Here is a 12,426-nt window from a genome sequence, read left to right as displayed (position 1 = left end):
TAAGTCGGTCCAATCTACGAAAACAACCAATGGCATTCCAGGACAGGGAGGGGGTCGGATTTTGCTTGGATGGCCCCTTCACATTTCTGTACCAAGTATTTTATCTTCTATATCTGATTTTTTGGGGGGTGTCCACATGGGAGCCGAAGAAGGTTCCGGGTCTTAGTGGAAGTCAGGATATCATAGTTGGCTCCTGTGTAGTTCCTATCTCTGTATTATTGTAGGGTCGGGGACGGGTCCTCCTGGGTTCCGGGTCTTAGTGGTAGTCATTGTTGGCTCCTGTGTAGAATCTATCTTTGTATTATTGTAGGGTCGGGGACGTGTCCTCCTGGGTTCCGGTCTTAGTAGTGGTCATTGTTGGCTCCTGTGTAGAATCTATCTCTGTATAATTGTAGGGTCGGGGACGGGTCCTCCTGGGTTCCGGTCTTAGTAGTAGTCATTGTTGGCTCCTGTGTAGAATCTATCTCTGTATTATTGTAGGGTCGGGGACGTGTCCTCCTGGGTTCCGGGTCTTAGTGGTAGTCATTGTTGGCTCCTGTGTAGAATCTATCTCTGTATTATTGTAGGGTCGGGGACGTGTCCTCCTGGGTTCCGGGTCTTAGTGGTAGTCATTGTTGGCTCCTGTGTAGAATCTATCTCTGTATTATTGTAGGGTCGGGGACGTGTCCTCCTGGGTTCCGGGTCTTAGTGGTAGTCATTGTTGGCTCCTGTGTAGAATCTATCTTTGTATTATTGTAGGGTCGGGGACGTGTCCTCCTGGGTTCCGGGTCTTAGTGGTAGTCATTGTTGGCTCCTGTGTAGAATCTATCTCTGTATAATTGTAGGGTCGGGGACGGGTCCTCCTGGGTTCCGGTCTTAGTAGTAGTCATTGTTGGCTCCTGTGTAGAATCTATCTCTGTATTATTGTAGGGTCGGGGACGGGTCTTAGTGGTAGTCATTGTTGGCTCCTGTGTAGAATCTATCTCTGTATAATTGTAGGGTCGGGGACGGGTCCTCCTGGGTTCCGGTCTTAGTAGTAGTCATTGTTGGCTCCTGTGTAGAATCTATCTCTGTATTATTGTAGGGTTAGGGACGTGTCCTCCTGGGTTCCGGTCTTAGTAGTAGTCATTGTTGGCTCCTGTGTAGAATCTATCTTTGTATTATTGTAGGGTCGGGGACGTGTCCTCCTGGGTTCCGGGTCTCAGTGGCAGTCATTGTTGGCTCCTGTGTAGAATCTATCTCTGTATTATTGTAGGGTTAGGGACGTGTCCTCCTGGGTTCCGGTCTTAGTAGTAGTCATTGTTGGCTCCTGTGTAGTTCCTATCTCTGTATTATTGTAGGGTCAGGGACGTGTCCTCCTGGGTTCCGGGTCTTAGTGGCAGTCATAGTTGGCTCCTGTGTAGAATCTATCTCTGTATTATTGTAGGGTCGGGGACGTGTCCTCCTGGGTTCCGGGTCTTAGTGGTAGTCATTGTTGGCTCCTGTGTAGAATCTATCTCTGTATTATTGTAGGGTTAGGGACGTGTCCTCCTGGGTTCCGGTCTTAGTAGTAGTCATTGTTGGCTCCTGTGTAGTTCCTATCTCTGTATTATTGTAGGGTCAGGGACGTGTCCTCCTGGGTTCCGGGTCTTAGTAGTAGTCATTGTTGGCTCCTGTGTAGAATCTATCTCTGTATTATTGTAGGGTCGGGGACGTGTCCTCCTGGGTTCCGGGTCTTAGTGGTGGTTGGTCTATCATTGTTGGCTCCTGTGTAGTTCCTATCTCTGTATTATTGTAGGGTCGGGGACGTGTCCTCCTGGGTTCCGGTCTTAGTGGTAGTCATTGTTGGCTCCTGTGTAGAATCTATCTCTGTATTATTGTAGGGTCGGGGACGGGTCCTCCTGGGTTCCGGGTCTCAGTGGCAGTCATTGTTGGCTCCTGTGTAGAATCTATCTCTGTATTATTGTAGGGTTAGGGACGTGTCCTCCTGGGTTCCGGTCTTAGTAGTAGTCATTGTTGGCTCCTGTGTAGTTCCTATCTCTGTATTATTGTAGGGTCAGGGACGTGTCCTCCTGGGTTCCGGGTCTTAGTGGCAGTCATAGTTGGCTCCTGTGTAGAATCTATCTCTTTATTATTGTAGGGTTAGGGACGTGTCCTCCTGGGTTCCGGTCTTAGTAGTAGTCATTGTTGGCTCCTGTGTAGAATCTATCTCTGTATTATTGTAGGGTCGGGGACGGGTCCTCCTGGGTTCCGGGTCTTAGTGGTAGTCATTGTTGGCTCCTGTGTAGAATCTATCTCTGTATAATTGTAGGGTCGGGGACGGGTCCTCCTGGGTTCCGGTCTTAGTAGTAGTCATTGTTGGCTCCTGTGTAGAATCTATCTCTGTATTATTGTAGGGTTAGGGACGTGTCCTCCTGGGTTCCGGTCTTAGTAGTAGTCATTGTTGGCTCCTGTGTAGAATCTATCTTTGTATTATTGTAGGGTCGGGGACGTGTCCTCCTGGGTTCCGGGTCTCAGTGGCAGTCATTGTTGGCTCCTGTGTAGAATCTATCTCTGTATTATTGTAGGGTTAGGGACGTGTCCTCCTGGGTTCCGGTCTTAGTAGTAGTCATTGTTGGCTCCTGTGTAGTTCCTATCTCTGTATTATTGTAGGGTCAGGGACGTGTCCTCCTGGGTTCCGGGTCTTAGTGGTAGTCATTGTTGGCTCCTGTGTAGAATCTATCTCTGTATTATTGTAGGGTTAGGGACGTGTCCTCCTGGGTTCCGGTCTTAGTAGTAGTCATTGTTGGCTCCTGTGTAGTTCCTATCTCTGTATTATTGTAGGGTCAGGGACGTGTCCTCCTGGGTTCCGGGTCTTAGTAGTAGTCATTGTTGGCTCCTGTGTAGAATCTATCTCTGTATTATTGTAGGGTCGGGGACGTGTCCTCCTGGGTTCCGGGTCTTAGTGGTGGTTGGTCTATCATTGTTGGCTCCTGTGTAGTTCCTATCTCTGTATTATTGTAGGGTCGGGGACGTGTCCTCCTGGGTTCCGGTCTTAGTGGTAGTCATTGTTGGCTCCTGTGTAGAATCTATCTCTGTATTATTGTAGGGTCGGGGACGGGTCCTCCTGGGTTCCGGGTCTCAGTGGCAGTCATTGTTGGCTCCTGTGTAGAATCTATCTCTGTATTATTGTAGGGTTAGGGACGTGTCCTCCTGGGTTCCGGTCTTAGTAGTAGTCATTGTTGGCTCCTGTGTAGTTCCTATCTCTGTATTATTGTAGGGTCAGGGACGTGTCCTCCTGGGTTCCGGGTCTTAGTGGCAGTCATAGTTGGCTCCTGTGTAGAATCTATCTCTGTATTATTGTAGGGTTAGGGACGTGTCCTCCTGGGTTCCGGTCTTAGTAGTAGTCATTGTTGGCTCCTGTGTAGCTTCTATCTCTTTATTATTGTAGGGTCAGGGACGTGTCCTCCTGGGTTCTGGGTCTGCAGAGATGGGTTGTGTATCAGAAGACAGAGGCGTTGTGACGGGACACCCGATTGCACAGATGGATCGGATGAGGAGATGGAAGATTGTTCCCCGCTGCACCCGGAGCCAACGCCGTCCACACACAGCACAACCCCAGGTGACCTTCCTGCATTTATTTATCTCCAGTTTTATTTTAGAACAATTGGATTATTCGGTCTCTTTGGTGACGCCATCGATGACCGTCGTGTACAGTATATTGTATTGTGAGTTTAGTTGTTGGCAGTCGGTCACACATGATGAGGATATTGTACGGAGAACACGGACATTTCTGTAGGGCCCAGACATATAGACACACATGTTCCGAGGTCAGGATTGGTGGAAGGAGATGGAGTCAGGAATGGGATTTTAGGAGCACCTGGTTGGCACCTTCTCAGACTCCATACTGTTGGTGTTCCTGAGGGGATTTAAACCAGAACCCCGCTGCTACACGACAAGAGTGGCGCTGTACTACATATATGTTGGGTAATGTTATGACATCACTGAACATGGGAAACATTTCATTGGTTGAGTCTTTATAATACGACGATAGAACAGATCAGACGCTCCTCAGCAGGGCTGCTGTTAGAAATCATGGGGCACCATACAGCCTACCTGATAGCCCCCCCATCATGGGGCACCATACAGGCTACCTGATAGGCCCCCCATCATACGGCACCATACAACCTACCTTATAGCCCCCCCCATTATATGGCACCCTACCTGATAGGCCCCCCATCATACGGCACCATACAACCTACCTTATAGGCCCCCCCATTATATGGCACCCTACCTGATAGGGCCCCCTATCATACGGCACCATACAGCCTACCTTATAGGGCCCCCCCATTATACGACACCATACACCCTACCTGATAGGGCCCCCCCATTATGGGGCAACATACAGCCTACCTGATAGGCCCCCCCCATCATGGGGCACCATACAGCCTACCTGACACCCCCCCCCCCAGCCTGGGTAGATGTGTGGGTGCAGGTTTATGGCTCCAGCCACACGGACACACCACCCACCGCACCTGTGTGAATGAGCCCTTAGCTATGCTTTTTTTTTATTATTATCTACAATTTTATTTGACTTGAAATTTTTTACATTTTTAATAAACTTAGTGTGGGGGAGGGGAGAACTTTGGTGAAATATCAGGAGTCTAAAGACTTATGTTAGAGAAAGAGAATGAGGACACGGATCCCCAATCCTTAAGCCTCAGCTGCTCTGTACTTTCCCCAACTTGTTCATTCCCCAACTTATTTGGGGTAGGCGGTACACTTTGGTGGGGGTGGGTCAGCCACGCCTCCCGACCCTTGACCTCTGGAACCCCGCCTTCTGACCTTTGACCTCTGGGGGAGGTCCCTATTCCAATTCCTGAGTCCTAGTCTTATTCTTTAAGGGGAAACCCTAACCATAATCTTTAAACCTAACCAAAACCTTTATCTTAACCCTAGCCCTAACCCTAACCTTTATCTTAACCCTAACCCTAACCTTTATCTTAACCCTAACCCTAGCCCTAACCTTTATCTTAACCCTATCCCTTAACTTAACCCTAACCTAACCTTTATCTTAGCCCTAACCCTAGCCCTAACCTTTATCTTAACCCTAACCCTAGCCCTCACCCTAATCTTTACCCTAACCTTTATCTTAACCTTAACCCTAGCCCCAACCATAGCCCTTACCTTAACCCTAACCCTTATCCTAACCCTAACCTTTATCTTAGCCCTAAACCTAACCCTAACCCTAGCCCTAACCCTAACCTTTAAACCTAACTTTTTATTCACAAACTGAAGCATAGTAAACTTATTACTGGGGTGCAGTTACTGGAACTGATCCCCCTGTGGCTCCCCCCTGCAGCAGCTGACAGCCGGTGGGAGGGAGAATCCGGCGGCGCTGCAAGAGGGGGGAGTGCTGAACTTGGAGTTTCCGGGATCATTAAGCTGCCCGGACTCTCCCTGTTGAACTGACATGCCCCCATACAGGAGGGATGGTGCTACCCCCTTCTCCTCATTATCTATGACTAAGAAGGATCTATTGTAATGGTTTCCCGTTTTTGCTACCCTAGGCGGTGCATCCGTCTTCCGCTGTGGCCGTTATGAGTTCCGCTGTGGCAGTGGCGAATGCAGACCCCGTGGCTGGCTCTGCGATAACGAGGTGGACTGTATGGACGGCAGCGATGAAGACGATTGTAACAGGAGCTGCGATCTGGACCACTTCAAGTGCTCGCTGAGCGGGGAGTGTGTGGGGTACAGCCAACTGTGCGACGGGGTCCCACACTGCCGCGACCAATCAGACGAGAGCATGGACAACTGCGGTAAGTCACATGACCATGATATTATAGTGACATCCCAGCATAAAATTGTGAAAAAAATGTAATAACGGAAGAGTCTGAGCCCCATGTCCTGACCAATCACAGTAATCCTGGAGGTTCCGGATTGGTGCTATTCTGTACATTTCTATTGGCAGGTTCCACTCAGATCCCGCCCTGTCCCGGGCACTTCATCTGCGCTAACAGGATGTGTGTGAACATCTCTGTGGTATGTGATGGCTCTCCGGACTGTCCACAGGGAGAGGATGAGAAGACATGCGGTGAGATTTGGGGTGTTCCCTAGGCGTAGGATGGTAGTGATAAGGGGGGTGGGGTGGTGACTCTAGTAATGATTTGTTGGTGAAATGGAGGGTGAGGGTTGGTGGAATGGGAGGGTGGGTTGGTGACTCTGGGAATGGTTTGGTAGTGAGATTGGGGGGGGACGGGGGGGGGACTCTGGTAATGGTTTGGTGGAAAGATGGGGGGTGGGGTGGGTTGGTGACTTTGGTAACAGTCTGGTGGTGAGATGGGGGGGGGGGTAGTGGTTCTGGTAATGGTTTGATGGTGAGATGAGGGGGGGTTGGTTTTGTGACTCTGGTACAGTAATGGTATGGTGGTGAAATTGGGGTGAGATGGGAGTGTGGGTTGGTGACTCTGGTAATGGTTTGGTAGTGAGATGGGGGAAGGGGGGTTGGTGACTCTGGTAGTGGTTTGATGGTGAGATGGGGCGATTAGTGACTCTGGTAATGATTTAGTGGTAAAATGGGGGGGATAGGTTGGTAACTCTGGTAATGGTTTTGTGGAAAGATGGGGGGTGGGGTGGGATGTTGACTCTGGTAATGGTTTGGTGGTGAAGTGTAGGGAGGAGGGGGAGTTCCCTAGTGGTGGTATGGTGGTGATATGGGGAGTTCCCTGGTGGTGAGATGTAGGGAGGAGATCTGTGGCAATGGTATGGGGGTGAAATGCTGTAGAGGGGGTAAGATCTTGGAAAGAGGTCCCTGGTGGCAGTATAGTGGTGAAATGTGGGGAAGAGGGGGAGTTCCCTGGTGGTTGCATGGTGGTGAGATGGGTGAAGTCCCCAGTGGTGACATGGTGGTGGGATGGGGGAGTCCCCAGTGGTGACATGGTGGTGGGATGGGGGAGTCCCTGGTGGTGGTATGGTGGTGGGATGGTGGGGTCCCTGGTGGTGGTATTCTGCTGAAATGTGGGGAGGAGGGGGGGTCCCCATTGGTGGTATGGTGGTGGGATGGGGGAGTTCCCTGGTGGTGGTATTTTGGTGAGATGTGGGTGGGAGGTCCATGTTGATGGTGAGATGCAGAAGATGTTCCTGGCAATAGCACAGTGTTGAGAAGTGGGGATGGGGGGAGTTACCTGTTGAGAAGTGGGGATAGGGGGGTCGGTGTTGAGAAGTGGGGAGGGGGGGTCGGTGTTGAGAATTGGGGATGGGGGGTCGGTGTTGAGAAGTGGGGATGGGGGGTTGGTGTTGAGAAGTGGGGATTGGGGGTCAGTATTGAGAAGTGGGGGTGGGGGGTTGATGTTGAGAAGTGGGGTGGGGGGGCATGTTGAGAAGTGGGGGTGGGGGGGTCGGTGTTGAGAAGTGGGGATGGGGGGGTCGGTGTTGAGAAGTGGGGATGGGGGGTCGGTGTTGAGAAGTGGGGGTGGGGGGGTCGGTGTTGAGAAGTGGGGATGGGGGGTCGGTGTTGAGAAGTGGGGGTGGGGGGGTCGGTGTTGAGAAGTGGGGTGGGGGGGTCGGTGTTGAGAAGTGGGGATGGGGGGTTGGTGTTAAGAAGTGGGGGTCAGTGTTGAGAAGTGGGGATGGTGGAGGGGTCCCTGGCATGGCATTGCTATAGTACACTATTATATTCCAGATGGAAATATGTAGATTATAGATGATCACTGTGATCGATCTTCTATCCTGTATGTGAGAAATGATTATGTAGTTGAGGCAATGTTGTTGTGATTATGAGTCCCGTAACCGGAGAACCGAAATGGGTCACCGGAGCTTCTTCAGCATCTTCCTTACGTGTTTCGTCTCTAATATCCGGTCTGTAGTTCTGACCTATTCTGCATCATCAGAATCCTCTCTGAGATGGATCCACCTGTAACTGATGTCTCCCTCCTGTAGAGAGAATTTCGGTGACCGTCCCCCCCTCCCTCCAGGAGAATCAGACCTCCACCATCTGCCCCGAGTACTCCTGCCCGGATGGACGATGTCTGATGTTCAAGCAGGTAGAGTGAAGAAAGTCGTTTGCATGGAAGGTTCTCGGAATTTCCTCCACCTGTCCTTCATCTTCTCTCTTCTCTGTCCTCAGGTGTGTAATGGAATCTCGGATTGTGGAGAGGAGTCTTCTGGTTGGGTGGCGGCAGACGAGGGGGAATGCGGTTTCTGGAGCCCATGGGGTGGATGGAGCGAATGCAGTCAATCATGTGGTCCCGGCATGCAGACCAGGAGGAGAGTGTGCACCAATCCGACTGGAGATATCCTGAGGCAGTGCAGGGGGGAGCCAAATGAGGACCAGCAGTGCTTCTCCGTGTCCTGTCCAGGTAAGGAGTGTGCCCCCCGCTGGTCATTGATGGGGCGCCCATGGTCGTATTCGTCTCTGTCTCTCCCCGTCTTATGCTTTTCACAATATATTGAAGGACCAGAGGAGGGTGGATGGCAGATAGAGAGCTCGGGGTCCGCCAGTTGGGGTAACCTGGAAGTGCGCAGTGACATCATTTAGTGTCTAGAAGGGTAGATGAGGCACAGCCAGGGGTCTGACACCCTCAATCCATTAGTGTCTAGAAGGGCAGATGGGGTACAGCCCAGAGGTCTGACACCCTCAGTCATTTAATGTCTAGAAGGGTAGATGGGGTACAACCCGGGGTCTGACACCCTCAGTCATTTTGTGTCTAGAAGGGTAGATGGTGTACAGCCCGGGGTCTGACACCCTCAGTCATTTTGTGTCTAGAAGGGTAGATGGGGTACAGCCCGGGGTCTGACACCCTCAGTCATTTAGTGTCTGGAAGGGTAGATGGGGTACAGCCAGGGGTCTGACACCCTCAGTCATTTAGTGTCTGGAAGGGTAGATGGGGTACAACCCGGGGTCTGACACCCTCAGTCATTTTGTGTCTAGAAGGGTAGATGGGGTACAGCCCGGGGTCTGACACCCTTAGTCATTTAGTGTCTGGAAGGGCAGATGGGGTACAGCCCGGGGTCTGACACCCTTAGTCATTTAGTGTCTGGAAGGGCAGATGGGGTACAGCCCGGGGTCTGACACCCTTAGTCATTTAGTGTCTGGAAGGGCAGATGGGGTACAGCCCGGGGTCTGACACCCTTAGTCATTTAGTGTCTAGAAGGGTCTATGGGGTACAGCCAGGGGTCTGACACCCTCAGTCATTTAGTGTCTGGAAGGGCAGATGGGGTACAGCCCGGGGTCTGACACCCTTAGTCATTTAGTGTCTGGAAGGGCAGATGGGGTACAGCCCGGGGTCTGACACCCTTAGTCATTTAGTGTCTAGAAGGGTCGATGGGGTACAGCCCGGGGTCTGACACCTTTATTCATTTAGTGTCTGGAAGGGCAGATGGGGTAAGATGAGCTTTATTGTTCCTTATAGATGACATCTGCCATTCTTTGACTCTTCTTGTCCTCGTTGTCTCTTGGCAGTGGACGGTTCCTGGACTGAATGGACAACGTGGTCAAACTGTACCCAAGACTGCAGCGGGGTGGTGATCCGCCGAAGGGAGTGCACTCCACCACAAAACCGGGGGCGCCACTGCTCTGAGCTTCCACAATCCTCACCTGTATCTCTGGAGATTGGTAAGATGGGTTGAGGCGTTGGTGAGGAGGATTCTGCGAATCATTTTCTAATCAAGCGCAATCTTAACCTCTTTGCCACCGCGCCATAAACAAAATACATCTACAGCGCGGTCGAGTTGTTCTGGGAGGACGTCCCTGGGACGTCCTCCCAGAATCCTCCTCTCGCGCGCCCCCTGGGGCGCGCTCCCGGAATCATCCGTGAGCGCCGGGTCTAGAAGACCCGGCGCATCACAGATCGTGGTAAATTGCCGCTGATAGCGGCCATTTACCACGTGATCGCTTTGTCAAATGACGGAGCGATCACTTGTAAACAAACCGGTTCCTCCCTCTCGTCTCTGTACCGATCGGTACAGTGTGAGAGGAGAGGGGGGAGAGCGGAAGCACCAGCAGCTGCTGTGGGCTGGATCTGTGACAAATGCAGTCACAGATCCATCCCTCCCTCCCTGTGCAATACTCTGCAATACCCCCCATACTCTGAAATACCCCCAATACTCTGCAATACCCCCAATACTCTGCAATACCCCCAATACTCTGCAATACCACCAATACTCTGCAATACCCCCAATACTCTGCAATACCCCCAATACTCTGCAATACCCCCCATACTCTGCAATACCCCCAATACTCTGCAATACCACCAATACTCTGCAATACCCCCAATACTCTGCAATACCCCCCATACTCTGCAATACCTCCAATACTCTGCAATACCCCCAATACTCTGCAATACCCCCAATACTCTGCAAAACCACCAATACTCTGCAATACCCCACAATACTCTGCAATACCACCAATACTCTGCAATACCACCAATACTCTGCAATACCACCAATACTCTGCAATACCCACAATACTCTGCAATACCCCACAATACTCTGCAATACCCCCAATACTCTGCAATACCCCTAATACTCCTGCAATACCCGCTAATATGACAGAAACAAGATTTTTTTATTTTTTTTACAGAATTTTCAGTGTTTTTTCTTTTATAGCGCAAACAATAAAAACGCAGAGGTGATCAAATACCGCCAAAAGAAAGCTCTATTTGTGGGAAAAAAAGGACAAAAATTTCAGATAGGCATGTTGTATGACTGAGTAATTGTCATTCAAATTGTGAGAGCACCGAAAGCTGAAAATTGGTCTGGTTAGGAAGGGGGTTTAAGTGCCCAGTGGTCAAGTGGTTAAGGAAATGCAGTTGATTCAGAAGAGGCAGGAAACCTTTAAAAAACATTGTCCAATTTGCCTGCCTTAGAATTGAGTTGGCCAGACCTAATTCCTGAAGAAGTCTATGCCACGTAGTCGCAGCTCTAATGCCGCGTACACACGGTCGTTTTATGTGATGAAAAAAAATGACGTTTTTAAAAACGTCACTTTAATTGACCGTGTGTGGGGGAAAACGTCGTTTTATGTCTTCTAAAAAACGACCAAAAAAAATTTAAGCATGCTTCAATTTTATGTGTCGTTTTTCAAAACGTCGTTTTTGACTTCACAGAAATTGACCGTGTGTAGCAAAAACGTCGTTTAAAACGACGTTTTTTCACCCGCGCATGCCCAGAAGCTAGTTATGAAGCAAGCTTCAATGGAAAAAGTGGTGAGAACGTAACCTCGCTTTGCTAGAACATTGTGAGAAAAACGATGGTGTGTAGGCAACTTCGTCTTTGAAAATTGAAGTTTCAAAAACGTCATTTTTTACTTCACAGAAAATGTCGTTTTTTTTTCATCACATAAAGTGATGGTGTGTACGGGGCATTAGGATGCATTTCTGTATTTTGAAGTTAAACCTCTTTTCCTCCAGAAGCAGAGTTCCCCATGTCAACTGTAATGACCTTAAAGTGAATAAAGCTGCATAAAGTTTACTCTTTGGACCATTTCATGGCGATCATATCCCTCATCATCATCATCCCTCATCATCCCTCATCATCCCTCATCATCATCCATAAGGATCATATCCCTCTTTGTCGTCATCCATTGTGATCATATCCCTCATCATCATCATCATCATCATCATCATCCATTGTGATCATATCCCTCATCATCCATTGTGATCATATCCCTCATCATCCATTGTGATTCTGTCGCTTATCCTAATCATCCATTGTGATCCTGTCGCTCATCCTCTGTGAGGGAAATTCACCTGAGACCACACTCTGGATCAAGTTTAAAAGTTGTCTTTATTGACTCGTACAAGGAGACAAGTTACAACAATAGGACAGATATTTGCCTATTGGTTCTGAGCGCCTTCCACCCGTGCAATAGGGCTGCATAGACAAACAGACAGCCTGATAGACACCTATCTGAACAGATAATTGCCCACTGGTTCTATGACCCGTGCAATAGGGCAGCATACATAGAGTTCAGCCTCATGGGCTCCTATCTGACTTGTCTGTCTAACATTTGTAAAACTTGCATTTATATACCCTTACAAGCCTTATCTTAGCAACCTCTCCTAGATATGATTGGTTGCTAAGATCTACGTCAATGTAACACCTGTCCTACAATCAGACAAACTTAATTATTCCCAGAATTCCTATATGTTCATTAACTACTTCAATACCGCACACCGTCATATGACGTCCACAAAGGGGATCTCCCATCCCGGCGATCCTGCGCACCATAAGAACGATCATAGCGGTGGTTCCGCCACTTGGTCGTTCTTATAGGCGGTGGGAGGGGACACCCCCCTCCCGCTGCCATCCGGTGCTTCTCCGGGCTCCCCGTGCCATCGGGGGCCCGGAGAAAGGATCTCCCTGCGCCAGATAGGAAGCATAGAGATGACTGGTGACCAGATGGTCACCAGTCATCTCTATTACCGTCGGAGGCCCGGGCGCGATGTGATGACGTCACGCCCGGGTACCCGTAAGTAAACAAAGTGGCTA

The 12,426-nt window shown here is 49.9% G+C and overlaps 1 protein-coding gene across 1 annotated transcript in view; it reads left to right on the top strand.

The window, feature by feature from the left end:
* Window positions 1-12,426, top strand: part of LOC120941395 (SCO-spondin-like) — a 210,291-nt gene that overhangs the window by 61,350 nt on the left and 136,515 nt on the right. Inside the window, exons 29-34 of the mRNA XM_040354735.1 lie at window positions 3,389-3,559; window positions 5,508-5,756; window positions 5,909-6,031; window positions 7,876-7,979; window positions 8,063-8,294; window positions 9,398-9,550. Coding sequence (XP_040210669.1) covers window positions 3,389-3,559; window positions 5,508-5,756; window positions 5,909-6,031; window positions 7,876-7,979; window positions 8,063-8,294; window positions 9,398-9,550 — 1,032 coding nt within the window. The remainder of the gene's footprint in view (window positions 1-3,388; window positions 3,560-5,507; window positions 5,757-5,908; window positions 6,032-7,875; window positions 7,980-8,062; window positions 8,295-9,397; window positions 9,551-12,426) is intronic.

Source organism: Rana temporaria, chromosome 5, assembly GCF_905171775.1.
Source record: "Rana temporaria chromosome 5, aRanTem1.1, whole genome shotgun sequence".
Lineage (NCBI taxonomy): Eukaryota > Metazoa > Chordata > Amphibia > Anura > Ranidae > Rana > Rana temporaria.
This window is presented reverse-complemented; position numbering and strand designations above follow the sequence as displayed.